Consider the following 16,505-nt stretch of genomic DNA (forward strand, 5'->3'; position numbering starts at 1 on the left):
AGCTGTGGGCAATGACAAGGTGAAAGGCTCAGGGTTTTGTTTTGTTTTGTTTTGTTTTAGCTTTCTGTGACTGATTTTTCCCAACATAATATTTTTATTGGTTATTTAATATTCTTATTGATTATTTGGGAATTTCACATAATGCACCTGATCACATTTACTCCCATCCTGCCCAGGTCAGCATCCCTCCCCTTTGACCTCACCCAAAGAGAAGAGGAGAGGAGAGGGGAGGGGAGGGGAGAGAAGAAAAGAAGAGAAGAAAAAGTCTAACCTACCCCACCCCTGAGAAAGAAACAGTCTAGACAGAAAGCCATTGAAGAGAAGTCTTAAAAATTGTGACAGGGATCCCAAAGGGCAGCTCTTCACAGTTGATGGCTTCTGGCAGCGGTGAGGGTGAGGAAGGACTCAGTTTTCTTCAAGGGGCTGGCCCCTGGGAGTTTGGCCATGCTCCCGTGAGGCAGCAAACCAGCCTTTAAGACCAGGAAACAACAACAGCGCCTTAACAACGGAGCCACGCTCAGCCCAGCCTGTCCACTTACTACGGGGTTCCTGTGTTCTCCCTGTACTTTCACGGTTTAGATGATTCTCCACTCCCTTCCCTTCCAACGCAGTTCTATTAAACAACGCGTGGGTCTGACCACAGCTTTGCTTCCTAGCGGGCTCCATAAACCCGACAAAGTGCACAGCCTACCAAGGACTTCTGGCCCAGCAAAGCGCGACACCAAGTGGACAAGGGCGCCACCTACAGATGGTTCCGGAAAGTGCCATAGCTGCCTTCAAAGCGGCGGCAACCTCTCCCGGGGGTGTGGCGACCGCGGGGCGCCCGCCTGAAGTTCCCATCCGCATCCCCAACCTGAACTGGTCCCCGCAGGGCGCCCAGAGGTACACGCTGTGCCAATCTCGCCCGCAGCAGCAAGCCAACAGAATCGCGTGGGAAAATGGAAAAAAAACAGGCCTGCACGCCTCCGCGGGGAGTTGATGATCAGCAAGCAACCAAGCCTTCGAAGTCACCCGCAGCCCCGCTCAGACTGGCAGTCTAAAAAAGGTATTTCCTGGTGGCGGGAGAGTGACTCAGTTTCCCGGTGACTCAGCGCCACGAGTGCGCGGTGGTGCGGGTGTGCACGGCTATTCCGGGTGCGGCGGTGGATCGGCCTCGCGGCCCGCGCAGCTCAGGAAGCTCAAGTGGGGTGTGAGAGGAAGCGCTCCCCACGCGGGGGCTGCGGGGAGGTGACTCAGCTGAGACGCAACGCGTGGGGCTGCAGCGCCGCTCCGCCCTGAGCCCCTACGCAAATGTGCGCAGGCCCCTGGGTCCCCACGCGCACTTGTCCCTGTGCGTCCCCGCGCTAGCAAGTGCACGCAGGCCACTGGATCCCTGGCTCACACGCACTTCCTAGCATCCTGTGGAGTGTGGGCGCGGGAGACTTTGTCCGCAGGACATGCCACCGGGGGCAGGTCGCACGGGTGACTGATTCCCCGAGTGGCCCGCTCTTCTCAGACAAGGTGTGTTCCTGTATATTGGAGCTTGGAAGCAAACTCCACAGACGTGACTAGCTAGCTCAGCTGTCCTGTTCCTTGGATACAGTTACAACTTACAAGTCAAAGGTTTCTTGAGTCCTAAGGGCAGTGATCTCAGGGTCTGAGGGCCAGCAAGGAGCCGGTGACAGCTGAGTTCACAACGCACTGAACTGACAGCTGATGTCCCAACAGTACATGGGGGTCAGGAAGGAAGTGTGTAGGGTGCCACCTGCCCTCCACCCTACAGAGCTTGGAATGATGTGCACACTTGTGAAAGCTGAAGGGCATCCCAGAGAGGGTTTCCCACAGACTTGGAGTCTGAACCTTTTGACACTTAACTCTGAAAGGAGCTGCCTGGTCTCAGAGAGGAGTATGGGCTGTTTTCCACTACAGCGCAGAACCAAGGGAGCCTGCCACACTGCCAGAAGCAGAAATTTAGTGTAAGCAACGCCGCCATCAAGGCTACACAGATAGAAAAAATTCATATTTCTCTAGAAGTTATGTAGGATGGGGAGGAATTTTCCTCCTAATGCATGTAAAAATATCTTTGCCTTGCTGGCATGACTCACTATGATTTTTAGGAAGAATGGGAACTTGAGATTCCTAAGTTCACTGCAAAGTGGGTATCTTTCAATATGTGATCATTTAACACTCTGTGTATATGGCCTGAATCCATGTGACCCTAAATCTGTAAGGAGGGGGTGTTTACTGCTTTGTAAACTAAAGGACACGTAGGAACATTAGGCTAAGTGGTGACACTCCCGCCCGCACGGCACGTGTGATTTTCTTCCCTGAAGCCAACATCAGAAAGACCCAGACTAGCCCCAAATGCAACTAAGATGGTCATGAAAATAAGGACAAGGACCTCGGAGTATCACCTGTAGATCTCTCAGATCTGGAGTTACAAAGACTGGAGACAACGAAACCCCCAAACTGAAAAGTCACTTTGGGGGCAATTGGACTATTGTGGTAAGGTCATCTTAAGTCTGAGAAAATGAAATGTGGCCTTGCATCATGGGAATTAAGTCAGAGTCTCTGTAATTCAAGTACAAATGAAGTCAAACAATGAATGGAACCATACTCAGATCAATTTTGATCAGCCTGCCTGTTAAAAAAAAAAAAAAGCAGAAAAATAGTCCAGGGCTGGCATGGAGGAAGAGCTGCCACCATGTGCACTGCCTGTGGCCCCCAGTTCATCCCATCTCTCATTCCTCTTTGTGGCGACACTGCAAAGTAGGCAAGTATTTTATTTCATTTCCAGAACAACCCTCAGGTCCACCCCTTCCAGTTGCGTAACTGTATTGTTAGTTCCGACCTAATTTTCACATCTGACAAGTGAGTTTGTTCTACAATGACTTGATTTTTTTTTTTTTTGACAGAACATTGTGAAAGGCAGGGCATTATTTATTCCCGCTTTTTCTAGAACATGGTAAGCTTGTGGAGTGTCAATGGTGAAGACACAGATGGAAGAAACCGTAGATCAATGGATAATGGGTGGATGGAGGAGTAGGAAAATGAATAATAGATGGAAGTGTGGGTGGATGGATGAATGGGGGATGGATGGGTAGGTGGGTAGGTGGATGAATGAATGGGGGATGGATGGGTAGGTGGGTGGATGGATGGATGGATGGGGGATGGATGGGTAGGTGGGTGGGTGGATGAATGAATGGGGGATGGATGGGTAGGTGGGTGGGTGGATGGATGGATGGGGGATGGATGGGTAGGTGGGTAGGTGGATGGATGGATGGGGGATGGATGGGTAGGTGGGTAGGTGGATGAATGAATGGGGGATGGATGGGTAGGTGGGTAGGTGGATGGATGAATGGGGGATGGATGGGTAGGTGGGTAGGTGGATGGATGGATGGGGGATGGATGGGTAGGTGGGTGGGTGGATGAATGAATGGGGGATGGATGGGTAGGTGGGTAGGTGGATGGATGGATGGGGATGGATGGGTAGGTGGGTGGGTGGATGAATGAATGGGGGATGGATGGGTAGGTGGGTAGGTGGATGGATGAATGGGGGATGGATGGGTAGGTGGGTAGGTGGATGGATGAATGGGGGATGGATGGGTAGGTGGGTAGGTGGATGGATGAATGGGGGATGGATGGGTAAGTGGGTAGGTGGATGGATGAATGGGGGATGGATGGGTAGGTGGGTAGGTGGATGGATGAATGGGGGATGGATGGGTAGGTGGGTAGGTGGATGGATGAATGGGGGATGGATGGGTAGGTGGGTAGGTGGATGGATGGATGGGGGATGGATGGGTAAGTGGGTAGGTGGATGGATGAATGGGGGATGGATGGGTAGGTGGGTAGGTGGATGGATGGATGGGGGATGGATGGGTAGGTGGGTAGGTGGATGAATGAATGGGGGATGGATGGGTAGGTGGGTAGGTGGATGGATGAATGGGGGATGGATGGGTAGGTGGGTAGGTGGATGGATGAATGGGGGATGGATGGGTAGGTGGGTAGGTGGATGGATGAATGGGGGATGGATGGGTAGGTGGGTAGGTGGATGGATGAATGGGGGATGGATGGGTAGGTGGGTAGGTGGATGGATGAATGGGGGATGGATGGGTAGGTGGGTAGGTGGATGGATGAATGGGGGATGGATGGGTAGGTGGGTAGGTGGATGGATGAATGGGGGATGGATGGGTAGGTGGGTAGGTGGATGGATGGATGGGGGATGGATGGGTAGGTGGGTAGGTGGATGGATAACACACAGCAGAGGAAACAGATGGAAGCAGAGAGTGGAGGAACTCTAGATGAGGGAATACAGTCTGAGTTTTTTTCCTCTTCCTATAAATTCCTCCTGGCTTATGATTTTGGTGTGGGGAGGGAGTGGAGGAACTTCATATAAAAATGACCCAGATCACACAGCTCTCTAGCCTCTTTTGTAACTTGTATGTGGAAAGGCCAGAATCTATTTTCTCATAGTACTGGGGATGGAGCACAGGGCCTCACCCCTGCCAGGCTACACACTGCCTCAGTGCTGCGTCCCCAACCCTTAAGACTTCAGGCTGAACTGTCATGTTCTGGTTCCCTGAACACAACACCATGGCCTTCGGAATTAGACACAGGATGAGCTGGTGAGTTCAAAGATTTGAGGGTTCTGGTATGAAGTTGACAGGCCCTCCAACTAACACAAACAATATGTGTGGTCTGTAGTAACGGCCACAGCAGACAGATGTTTGAGAAGAGCCAGCAGCAATACGGGGATAGAAGAGTCCTGGCACAGAGATGTACAGCACACTGGAGCATTAGAAAAGTGTGAGGCATTTTAGTGGAGGTAGAAAGATGTTTCAGTGGTTAAGAGAGCTTGCCGCACAAATGTGAGAACTAGAGGTGTGTCCCCTCAATACAGAGGCAGGAAGATCGCTGGGGCTTGCTGGCTTCCAGCCTGGCTGAATAAACACAGCCACAGGTGGAGGAAGAGACCCCGCCTCAAAGGAGAAGCTGGAGAGTGGAAGAGGCATTCAATGCCCTTCTCTGGTCTCTGAATCAGCACATGCACGGACACCCCCATACATGTGTGCACACACACACACACACACACACACACACACACACACACACACACATAAATACAACCTTTTAGAGCAGAAAAATGTAATGGCAAAGTTCAGACATTTGTTTCAGTTCCAGACATCGCCCTGCTATTTTGCAAGTCAAGCGCGTGCATGACAGGCCACCCCTCCACACAGATTCATGGAGTGGCCAGCAGATATCCTTGATGTAAATGGCCTGAGTCTGCTATGGCTTAGATGTGGATTCTCTCCTGGGCTCATGTGCTCAATGCTTGGTCCCTAAATGTGGTGGTGCTGGGAGGTGGTAAAGTCCTGGAGAGGAAGGGGCTAGCAGGAGGTAATTGCATCACAGAAAGAATCAACATACGTTGGAGCTCATTTAGGTTCCTAGTGGCTTTACCCAGCAGGTCTGCATAAAGAGGATGATTGGACCACAGGCCTAAGTACCAGGTCTGCACTTGGCTGTGCTGAGGCGAGGTCTTTTGCTCCACCCCTTGGCATTCCTTTAAATATCCTAGGGCAGAGATAGTCAGGGCCTGTGGATAAGGATCCAGGCCCACCTGAGTCTATCCTTCATTTCTCTCTGCTTCTCTCCCCTCTTTATTTCTACCTAAGTCTCTTATCCCTCTTCCTCAAGGTCCCTGAGGTAAATAAATATGGGAGCTAGACCCCCACAAATGTATATTGAGTGGAGGGATTCAGCTCCCGCAAGAACAGGCTGTTAGCCAAAGAGGTGACCTGACCCTTGCATCTCTCTGGCCTCCTGTCTCTCACCCTGCTCCTTCTCCTTCTCATTCATGCCCCCGCCATGCTGTCTGTCATCAGCCATGTCATGATTAAGCAGAGCCCCTCACCAAAACCTCCCAAACCGTGCTATGGTAAGTTTTCCTTCACAGGGTAGATCTGGACAGAACTGGCAAAAATGGCCAGGCATGAGCACCAAAGGCCACACAGGTGGAGTAGAACTTGCAGCCTTGAACCTACCCCCGAAACTGGACTTCCATGACCAAAAGCAGAAATACTTCTACACGGAAGAAAGACAAATCTACAGATTCGAGAAGCTGGGGACCGGAATCCACGCCAAGGTGTAGTGTAATTAATTGTCTGAAAATTAAACAAAGGCAGTGAGGAACATTACAAAAAGCCAGAGAGCTGAGCATTCTTCAGGGAGTGATGACCAGGAGGAATGCAGGTTCTCGTCGGAAACCTCGGGGCCCAGGGGAAGAGAAGAAAATGACATGGAGAGAGAGGAGGGCTCAGCATGCTGTTAGGGAAAGACACAATAAACACACTTCAGCTAATGGGAAACCAGGATCACCATTCCCAGCAGGCCTACCTGAAGGAAGCTCTTCAGATATTTAAAACAAACAAACAAAAGATTGTTCTAGAAATAAACTGCATATTATAAATAAAGGGAGAAAATATAAAAGAGAAATAGCTGGCAAATTCAAAATCATCCTTCAGTGGAGTGGGTCACTTCTACAATCCCAGCACTTGGGAGGCTGAGGGAGAAGAGCTGCTGTTTACATCTAATTTTAGCCACTTGTTGACTTCTGGTCCAGCCTGGGGTATGAGACCAAACAACAACAAAAACCGATTCTTTACTTCTGGATTTAAAATGTGTCAATAAAGCAAACAACAGAATATGATCTAAAACAGCATACCAGGAAAAAAAAAAAAAAACAGGAAAGAACTAAATAAATCTCAGAGGTGGTAAATAAAAAGTAAACAAAGACTGAGACACAAAATCCAAATATAACAATAATTAAACATAAAAGCAGTCTATCACATCAGCTAAGACAGAGATTGCCTGAACAGATTTGGAAAACATGATATAGCCATATGTTGTCTACAAGAATCTCACTTCCAATAACAATTGTGTGGTCAGGATAAAGATGAAGGAACAGAAACGCCACCCTAGCAAGATACTGATCCAAAAGAAAAGGTGGCTGTATCGATAGCAAGCCAAGTAGATTTCTGAGGAAAAAATAATTATGAGACATGAAGAGGTGCATGGAGCCCTGAGATATGTCAGCTCAGCAGGGAGCCATGAGACACTGAGAGTGTGCGTGCCTAGTGTTAACTGGAAAGAGTAGGGACCGTTCCAACGGTGAGAGAAGATAGACACCCCCACTCTAGAGACATCCTCACTCATCTCCAGAGATGACGCATCTGGAGGCTGAAAGATTAACATGGCTGTAAAAGATGGATTCCAACGGAAATGTATGCAGCCATGGGGCCGACACTAATTGGACCCATAGCTTCAATGACATGAAGGACGTTCACCAAGAAAGAACATACCCTGGGTTATAAAGGGAACTTGAACAAATGTAAAACCATGAAAGTCAGAAGTTGTTTATTCTGTGGTCAGAATGAAATCATAGTGGAACCAGATAGTAAAACAAGAGCGCTCACAGGAGGCCTCACCAACGTTTTGGACACTAACAACATGTTCTCAAATAAACCGTAGATCAAAGCGAATGAGCTAGTGCTTTGGACTGGATGTAAATGGAATGGCCGAACAACACAACCAATGAATGCAGCCTATCAACACACAGAGAGGTAGTTTGAACAGCCAACGTGGATGTTAAAATAGGAAGTCTCCAACTGGTCATCTAAGCTTCCAGCAGAAGAAGCCAGAAAATGAGCAGAATAAACCCAAAGTAAGAGCATGAAAGGAAATAATAAAGACAAGAGAAAAATTCAAAGAAAAATAGTCTAAATCAAGATTCCACTCTGTAACTCAAGCAGGACCTGAGCTCATGATCCCCCTGCCTCAGCCTCCCTGGTGTTGGCATTAACAGGCTTATGCTGCTGTGCCTAGCAAATCAATGAAATTGAAAGCAGAGAAACAGAAAACAACAACCAAAAGAAAAAAAAAAACCCAAAAATAAACCCCACAAAACAACAAAAGCTCATTCATGGAAAAATAAATCAATATTTATACTGACAAAGAAAAAATGTAAGTGATAATTTTAATATTGGGGGATAAAGAAAGGTCCTCATGTGGTCTCCACAGACAAGCTGGTGGGGGAATTATATAAATACTTCTGCACAGACAATCCAGTAATTCAGGAGGGGCTGCCTTGTGAAAGGAAGACCCCCAATGCCGTCCGAGAAGAACAGAGAGCCTGAATTGTCCTGCAACCACTTAAAAGTGAATTCACCGTTGGAAAGCTTTCAAAAAAAAAGCATTTGCAGACTCCAGGCGGTTTCCTTGGCAAATTCTTCTGAACATTCAAAGATGAAACAGCACCAACTCTGGTTGATTTCCTCCAGAAGACAGAAAAGGGCACATTGTGTAGTGCGTGTTTTGTAAATGGCATTCTCTGATACATAAACAAGACCAAGGGCTGGTGAGATGGCTCAGCAGGTAAAGGTGCTTGCTGCCAAGCCTGACAACCTGAGTTCAAGCCCCAGAACCCGCATGGCATAAGGAAAGAATGACTCATTCAAGTTGTCCTTCTATGTGCAGGCCATGGTACATGCACACGAACACACTGCACAACAAGAAAATCAATTTCAACAGACCATGACAATACAAGAAAAAGCTAAAAGCAGCTTTCCTGAGTAGCATACACAAAAAAGAACCTAATATTAGCAAACAAAAGATTTGACAGATAAAAAGAATAATGTACTACGAATGAGTGGACCTCATGGTGGAAATATAAGACCGGCTCAATATTCAACTGTCCATCACTGTCCCCAACCATGTGAACAGTCAAAGGAGAAAGCCAATATGATCCTAACAGTTGATGCAGAAAAGCATTTGACAGAATTAACACCCACTCACAATCGGTATGCACAAAGACAAAACCATCTGTAGAGAAAGGCCCCACAGTCAACACTGCTTTCAATGACGAAAGACTCAGGCTTTTTCCTTGTCAGTGCCAGAGGGCAATCAGTCAACCAACCAACCAACCAACCAATCAGTCAATAGGAAGAGAAGAATACAGAAAGGAAAGAATGAAATTTTCCTTATTTTCAGACAACAAAAATGCTGTGTGAAGAATCTTAATAAGAGCACAAAAGAAAGTTCTTCAAGGACTACAAAGTGAACTTAACAAGATCATAGAATCAAGGTCAGTGCGCAGAAATCAATGACACTCCCAGGGACAGAGTATCTAGAGGCAAAACCCGAGTTTTTAGAGATGCTGTTTACCACGGCTCAAAAGCAGTGATTTAAATCTGAGGAAGCACATCAAGCACCGTGTACTAATAGTTGTAAAATGATGGTGAGGAAAAAAAAAAAAACCCACCGACATTGAAAAACAGAAGATAAATCTTATTTTAAAATATAAAAAATTAGCCCAGCATGGTGGTGCATGCCCTTAATTCCAGCACTCAGGAGGCAGGGCCAAGTGGATCTCTGTGAGTTTGAGGCCAGCCTGGTCTACAGAGCAAATTCCAGGACAACCAGAGCGGTTACACAGAGAAATCCTGTCTTGAAATTACATATATATCATTCAGCAAAGGTGTGAACTGCCCAAACAGATTAAGATTTAGCTGTGACTCCAGTCAGAGCACCAGTGAGTGTTTCCTGGGTTTGAGCAAAGCTGCATCACAAGTTTATACACAAAACAGAGAAATTAGAATCAGCTAAACCATTCTGGAAAATATATACAAAGTAAGAGAGAGGTACACTCGCGAACTGCCTTTGGGATTTTCTTTAGGGCCTGGAGAGGTGGCTCAGTGGTTAAGAGCACTCAATGCACTTGTAGAACAAGGGTTTTGATCCCCAACATCCAAATGGTGGCTCACAATCATCTTTAATGCCAGTCCCAGGGGACTCAATGCTGCTGTGGATATCGTTCTGTATAAATAAAATGCTGTTTGGCCAGTGGCCAGGCAGGAAGTATAGGTGGGACAAGAGAGAAGAGAATTCTGGGAGGTGGAAGGCTGGAGCAGAGAGGCTGCCAGCCACGGCCATGACAAGGAAGATGTAAGGTAATGGTAAGCCATGAGCCACATGGCAAAGTATAGATTATTAGAAATGGGCTAAATATAAGAGTAAGAGCTAGACAATGGTAGGCCTGAGCTAATGGCCAAGCAGTTTAAATAATATAAATGTCTGTGTGTTTATTTTACAAATGGGTTGTTGAACTAACAGGGCTTGGTGGCACCTGGAGAGAAGCTCTCCAACTACACAATGCCCTTTCCCAGCATCCAAAGGCACAGGCACATGTGGCACATGTACATATGTGCAGGTAAATCACTCACACACATAAATTTTATTTTTAAAGAAAGATTTACTTTAAAGCTAAATCAAGACAACCTGATATGGAAAGTGGAGTCATGTAGGTGGATGAAACAGAGTAGATAATCCCCAAGATAAATTCACGTCCGTGGCCAGTTAAAGGCACAAAACCAACTCAACAGAGAAACGATGGCCTCTCTCACTAGCCGTCTAGGAACCAGATAACCACATGGAGCCTAAGTTGTGTACTTAATGACACACACAATCCTTTTAAAATTAAGCTGACTATATCTTCCACGCATCTAAAAGCAATTGATTTTTGACAAACATGTCCAAGACCATCCCCATTCTGAGAGCAGATGGTGGAGGGGAGAGGGGGAGCCTGAAAATGTCACAGCACTGTAAGAACCTTGAGGGTTTTGGTGATATAACCGTGGGGGAGTGACTTGGTGATGGCCATGAGGAGCCTATGATAGTCTTCTCCATTCTCCCAGAGGAAAGCACCAAGAACTCTGTCCATCAGTTGTGTCAAAAGTGGGCAGAGGACCCAAGCCAGACCTCCCCTGTGTCCCAGGTCTAGCAATGTGAGTGTTCCAGGCACCGTGTCTGGTTCACAGTATGCTATCCTCTTTTATCTCTGCACAGTGTTTCTATGATGCTGTTTCTTCCTTGCATGTAAAGGTTTCTCATGTATTGTCCTAATTCATCCTTGGTACAGCTGTGCTGATTGAGTTCACCTTTTCGTGGAAAGGAAAAACACGTCCATCCCACACAGACTGTATTTCAACACAGTTTAAACTGAAGCTTGCCAGGTGTGGTGAAACACGCCTTTAATCCAAGCACTGGGGAGGCAGAAGTAGATCTCTGTGAGTTCGAAGCTAGCCTGGTCTACAGGGAAAATTCCAGACCAGCCAGGGGGCCTATATAGTCTGACACTGTCTTAAAACACAAAATTGCCAAAGCTTAAGTCACACACACATGCACACACACAAAACAAACTTCTTTTTCTTCCAATGTGTGAGTGTGTGTGCATGTAGAGACTGAAAGTCAACACCCAGTGTCTTCTCCAGTCACTTTTATTTTTTGAGACAGTCTCCCACTGAACCCGGAGCTCCCCAATTCAGTCAGATTGGCTCATAAGCAAGCTCCAGGAAAGGGATCCGCCTGTCTCAGGCTCCCCAGTGCTGGAAGACTAACATGCACCGTCACACCTGCCTTTTTATGTGCACGCTGGAGGTCCACAGTCACATCCTCTGACTGGGCCATCTCTCCAGCACACATCTGTCTTTACCACCTCAGATGATTTTGAACCCAACCTTCTGCTCTAGTCCCCTCTATGACAAAAATGTGTCCACTGCTCTAAGGCCCGGTGCAGCCAATCTCAATGGCAGGATCTGTATTTCAAGGGCTTTTCATGGACTTGCTCAAGTTCTTCCCTGTATCTAGTGGGACCTGGGCTGACAGAGCAATGAAGGGGGTGGAAGGGGAGGCCGTCTCTTCCCTGCAGTTAATCACTATAAACTGCCCCCAGTCCAGGACTCTTGTCTGAACAAATACAAAATAAAAATAATCTAAGGTATGCAGCAAAGCTTATAGGTTTATTAGCGGTACGTGCAGTAACTTTTCTTTTAATATTTCAGTGGTAACTCTAGCAACAAATCCATAAAAGCTTCATTTTTATACAAATAGTTTTATTACAAATTTGAATTCTTAAGAAATACACATTTAAAGAAATTACACAGAAGGCCTTAGTAGTCTTAAAAACGTTTTTTTGGGGGGGACTTCTAGTGAAATGTCACTTCAAGCATAATGGTCCGAGTCTGCCCTCCTGCGACCTGTTCACTCCCTGCAGGAGCCGTGACACAGCTCATGAGAAGTGGCCTGTGTGTGCTCAGGTGTGAAAGATTGCCTGCCGGGATGCAGGATGAAGGGTGCTAACGAAGGCCTTGGCTGTCATCGCTCTGGGAAGTGAGTCATTCAGTCTGTGGTTAGTGTTTAAAACCCTGAAAATACTCCGAACAGAGTAATAGCCATAAGCGCCCAAGCACAGGGCTCATGAGCATAGACACCATGTTTAGGAATGAGTTTGGCTTTGGCAATAACACCTTCTTTGGTTTGGGAGTCAGTGAGGAAAGCTGGTGTTTCACATTTGGTGGTCTGGTGTTGGAGACCCTGTGAAGGAACAGCACAGTCTTCGAGAGAGGAGAAGGAAGCATGCTTTATTTAACAACAGGCTCTACACTAGAACTTGACCTGCCTAATTGCTGACATCTATATAAATTACTAATACATATACATATATTTATTTTCTGTCTACCTTTGGACCATCTTTATTCCATGGGAAAGCCATGACTTCCACAAAAGCAGCTGCGTAGTACCACACAGGGCATAAGTTGGTGTTTGGGGCTGAAAAGATGGAATTCCATGTAAAGGGTGGAAGAAACCAGTTTCCTTGACCTGCTATTTGCATAGACCATCGAGGGACCTGATTTGGAAACACTAGACAGTGGTAGAGACAGACGCTCACATCTGGGGTGACAAGTTGAAACGGACTGTGGGCTGTCTAGAGGGTACCGTGTACCCGTAGCACCTTGGGTTTCTTATGGAGTTCTCACCTCACACATCAGTGCACTGGATTGCAAAAGGCAATTCATTTTTTATTTGATCATGAGTGCCATTTGGTAGGTATGTGCCACTATGGAAAGCTTATCGCTGTCTGTCCTTCTCCTTCAGCAAACAGAAGCCAACGAAGCAGGGTGTGTTAGTTACGCAAATCCCTATAAGGCACTTTATGGTTTTCATAGTGGACAGTGAGGTACATGGGGTATAATTCTAGGGTTCATTGCTGTTAAAAAATAAAACGGGAGGGAGGAGAGGACGAGGAGGGAGTAGCACCATGTTGTGACGGCGGCAGAGGCGGGCCTCCTATGTTCTTCTCATGCACACTTGGCAGCGGCTGACGTGCGTGCGAAGCTCCCCTGCCTTCAAGGTGGACGGCGTGGGCTTCCTGGAACACAACAGAGTTATGGTATCAGCATCAACTTGTGAACCACCAGAAATGCGGGTGCATTCCCTAGGCACTTCTCCCAAGCCCTGTGACACGTAAAGGACCAGAGACACACCCATCCACACGGATGACAATGAGCAACCCCTGTCCACCTGAACTCTGAGCAGGCATGCACCACGATCCAGGACCGTGGTTCCACAACAGGGGTACGTTTTAGATATTATCTGCACACATGAGCCCATCACCTCTCAGCCACAGGGCCATCCTATGCTTTGCACTATAATTAGCTTTACATCGTCTCTGGTGGATTAGAGCCTCCCCAGGGTATGGAGGAATATTTTCTCCACCATATTTAACTAACAGTGAGTGCTCATTCAGTTTTGTTGGATGACGGGGTAAATGGAAAGCCTGGAATCATGAACTAACATTATTCATAACTGAAACGTGTTCATGACCCTGTAAGTGTCTAGATATACATGCCTGAGGTGAAGCCAAAGAGGGGGGACACTTAACAGATGAGACTTGTCTTGACCCTAGAAATTCTACCTTATTTGAGTCATTGGAAAGGTAAAAAAAATCAACTCTGATTGGTACTCATCAAATTCTACTAAAGGTCGTTCACCACACGTAAGAGCTTCTTTTCCTGAACTTGAAGGAGCTTACTCTAGCAAATTCCATTGCAAATTTTATCTTTAAAAAAAAAAATGTTTAAGGAGGCATTTTGGTTCATTAAAACCTGGGGGCCGTTTCAAAGCAAAAAAAAAAAAAAAAAATCCCATTTTTCAGCTACTAACCTTATAAGGAAGCCCTCCCCAAGCTGAGGTGTAAGGAGCACAGTCTAGACTGTGTTTGCACAGCTGACATTTTCCTGTAAGCTAGCAGTCAAGAACATGATACTTTGGGGTGTTTGGCAAAGAATGACCTAATCTGAAAGACAAGATGACTGCAGAGCGCCTCACGGCTGAGCAGACAGACAGACAGACTTGTCTGCGGGGAGACAGCAGCCTCATCTGCGGAGAAGCAGGAAGAGGCTTCCCCTGTCCCATCAGCCACCTGCATCTGCTCCTGCTGACATGCGCTGGAGGATGGAGGAGCATGACGTGCTCCTGAGCACTGGAGATGGACCAAATTAACTTCAACAGAACCAGCAGCCCTAGGACTATTGTTTTCAGATGACTCTTGGAATAATAGAAAGACATCTCTATCATTTCAGTAATAATATTTGTGTTGAAAGGAATTTTTATTCACACGAGTCTTAAAAAAAAAAAGTCTTTTGTCGAGTTCCTTCGAATGTCCCTTCCACATACCCTGCACCCATCATGTAAACTCCACAGGGATGAGTGGCCCCGCCCTCCTCACTGGCTACTGAGGATACAAAGTTTCGCCTGCTGTTTGAAGATTTCAGCCGCCTTTTAAAACATTTTAGCATATTCATCTACAAACAAACACGGCAAATAACCTCTTTTCTTTCTCTGCTCCCCAACAGATAGAATCAAGCCTATCACCTTGGTTCCCCGTTGAAAGTCTGATGGGTCATCTGCCCACACAGAACAGACTCTGATGGGATGGGTCACAGGAAATGAAAAAGAAGGGGTACCCAAAGACTAGAGCCCTCCAGCAGAGGGTCATTCTTACTTACTTGAACATCTCGCTTCTCTCTATGGTGGCGAGCCAAAAGCTGTAAGCATTTGCATAGTAATTACATGTTCCTCGGCCATGGCACTCTATGAATGGGGCGCTTCTAAACTCTTCCAGACAGGACCCAGGGGATGCAAGGGCTTGGCCAGAACCTTCAGCACCAGCGCTGGTATGCTGTGGGACAAACATAAGGCATGAGTCTGAGGTTTCATCACAGAGAGAGAGAGAGAGAGAGAGAGAGAGAGAGAGAGAGAGAGAGAGAGAGTCACTGTCCCTAGGAAGGAGCCATAGTGTCTCCTCAGTGAAGTTCCAAGTTCCCCCACCTGCTCCCCAGGCTCACAAACTCTGGGCCCAAACACCTGCTCAATACCCATGATGGTCCACCATCCAGGCAAGGTTGGGGTCCTCGGGCCTACACAATCCCAGACATCAGCTCCTCTGAGTGGGCGAAGAGCACCCACCCAGCTCTCTCAGAAAGCAGTCAGGAAGTCCTTTTCATGTCAAATAACAAGGCTAATGAATGTTAAGTTGTAGGTCAAACCAACAACTTGATTCCGTCCCAGGGTTTTTAAAGAGAATGACGATGTCCGTGGTGGGTCGCTTCTTTGAGATTGGTAAATTCTTACCCGTTTTCTTACTAGTTCAGGACTGGGGTGCATTTAACCAATAGTTTTCAGTGTGGTAATAAAATGGGATAAGCTATAATGATCTCTCCACACAGGGAATTGCCCCTGTAGGAATTGTCTTTTCAAGAGAAAGGACGCAAGGGGCCAAGAAACATCTGAAAACAGGCAGGTGGTGATAAGAGAGCCTCCCTGGCCAGGGTGCATTCTGGGTATTGACCTGGGAGGATAGAGGAGTGAGCCTCCCTGGCCAGGGTGCATTCTAGGTATTAACCTGAGAGGACAGGAGAGTGAGCCTCCCTATCCAGGGTGCATTCTGGGTATTAACCTGAGAGGACAGGAGAGTGAGCCTCCCTATCCAGGGTGCATTCTGGGTATTAACCTGGGAGGATAGAGGAGTGAGCCTCCCTGGCCAGGGTGCATTCTGGGTATTAACCTGAGAGGACAAGAGAGTGAGCCTCCCTGCCCAGGGTGCAGCCTGAGAATTACCCTAGCAAGATTGTCCTCCTGGCCACTGCTCCCGGTAATACCCATGTTCCCTCTTATCTCAGGCACTCCTGTGAGTTAATAATACACCAGAGGAGCCAGTCAGGCTTGGGGTGCTGGCCCCATGGCTATGGAGCTTCCACACTCTAGAAGCTCCCTGCTCATAGCAGGCAGCAACTTTCCACATGGGACCCTGGAGACACAAGCAAGAAACCAGGCTCCAAGTTATGCTCAACGGGGAATGATCTAGGAAACTCGGAGGGACGGAGGCGCTAACAGGCGTTAGTGGGAGCCCTTCCAAGGAAATGAAGTTTCCCCAACACTCACCATCACGAAGGAATAGCCAATCCACAGTGAGGACCAACCGTTTGGGCACGGCGGGATCTGAATGGTCTGACTGTGCACTGCCATCACCATGGCGGGCGCTTCACACACTGCACACCTGGGAGGGAGGGAGCAGGCATTCAGCGTGGGTGGGACCTGGGGACAACCCCACCCCACCTCCCCTCTCT

The 16,505-nt window shown here is 47.4% G+C and overlaps 1 protein-coding gene across 2 annotated transcripts in view; it reads right to left on the reverse strand.

The window, feature by feature from the left end:
• Positions 1-11,811: 11,811 nt before the first annotated feature.
• The window catches only part of Col4a1 (collagen type IV alpha 1 chain), a 120,532-nt gene continuing 115,838 nt past the window's right edge, over positions 11,812-16,505 (reverse strand). For both annotated transcript variants that reach the window (XR_004943010.1, XM_036166642.1), the window contains 3 exons: positions 16,321-16,435; positions 14,886-15,058; positions 11,812-13,246 (listed from right to left, as the gene is read on the reverse strand). Coding sequence is in view for 1 of the 2 variants with exons in the window: in XM_036166642.1 (XP_036022535.1) it covers positions 13,165-13,246; positions 14,886-15,058; positions 16,321-16,435 (370 nt within the window). In the remaining variant the exon portion in view is untranslated. The remainder of the gene's footprint in view (positions 13,247-14,885; positions 15,059-16,320; positions 16,436-16,505) is intronic.

The sequence above is a fragment of the Onychomys torridus genome, chromosome 17 (genome assembly GCF_903995425.1).
Source record: "Onychomys torridus chromosome 17, mOncTor1.1, whole genome shotgun sequence".
Taxonomy (NCBI): Eukaryota; Metazoa; Chordata; class Mammalia; order Rodentia; family Cricetidae; genus Onychomys; species Onychomys torridus.